General features: G+C 57.0%; 1 protein-coding gene across 1 annotated transcript; it reads left to right on the top strand.

The window, feature by feature from the left end:
• Nucleotides 1-202: 202 nt before the first annotated feature.
• Nucleotides 203-490, top strand: LOC104409031 (tetra-peptide repeat homeobox protein 1-like; the record flags this gene model as incomplete). Its single annotated transcript, XM_010018804.1, has 1 exon — nucleotides 203-490. A coding segment is annotated over one exon (288 nt), but the record flags the coding sequence as incomplete, so codon positions are not given.
• Between the last annotated feature and the right edge of the window lie 392 nt (nucleotides 491-882).

Below are 882 nucleotides of genomic sequence, written 5' to 3'. Positions count from 1 at the left end.
GCCTCCCGGTAAATCCCGGGCTCCCGGGGCCGGCTCTGCCCGGCGGCATTCCCGGTGCTCCCGGTGCCGGATCCATCCCTCCCTCCCGTCCCCGCAGATCAGATCCCGCAGGAGCCGGAGCCGTGTCCCACTGCGGAGCCAGGGGCCGAGCCAGCTCCTCCTTCCAGTGCAGGTAAGAGCCCTGAGCCCTCCTGCCCCATAGCGCGGCGTTCCCATTCCCGTTCCCCTTCCCACTCCTTTTCCCCTTCCCATTCCCACTCCCATTCTCATTCCCACTTCCATTCACCTTCCTACTCCCACTCCTGTTCCCATTCCCACTCCCATTCTTCCTCCCACTCCCACTTTTATTACCGTACCCATCCCCGTTCCTTTTCTCACTCCCACTCCCATTCCTATTCTCACCCTCACTCCCACCCCCATCTCCACTCCCATTCCCACTCTCATTCCCACTCCCATCCCTACTCCCTCCCTACTATATGCATGCAAATGATTTCGCTTAGTTATTTGTATAGTGGTTTCTCCCATGAGGCTTTAATGTCTTTCCCCCCCCCTCCCCCCCCCCCCACCCCCATCCCCGCTTCCAATGCCATTCCCTTTTCCGTTCCCATTCCTACTCCCGTTCCCATTCTTATTCCCATTCCCGTTCTCATTCCCATTCCCAACCCTACTCCCACCCCCAACCCCATTCCCACTTCCAATCCCATTCTTTTTTCCATTCTCATTCCTACTCCCATTCCCATTCTTATTCCCAACCCCATTGTCACTCCCATTTCCATTCCTATTCTCTTTCCCATTCCCACTCCCTTTCCCCTTTCCATTCCCACTCCCATTCCCATTCTCATTCCCATTCCCAACCCTACTCCCACCCCCAACCCCATTCCC

The sequence above is a fragment of the Nestor notabilis genome, unplaced genomic scaffold, assembly GCF_000696875.1.
Source record: "Nestor notabilis isolate BGI_N333 unplaced genomic scaffold, ASM69687v1 scaffold30247, whole genome shotgun sequence".
NCBI classification, from domain to species: domain Eukaryota; kingdom Metazoa; phylum Chordata; class Aves; order Psittaciformes; family Psittacidae; genus Nestor; species Nestor notabilis.
This window is presented reverse-complemented; position numbering and strand designations above follow the sequence as displayed.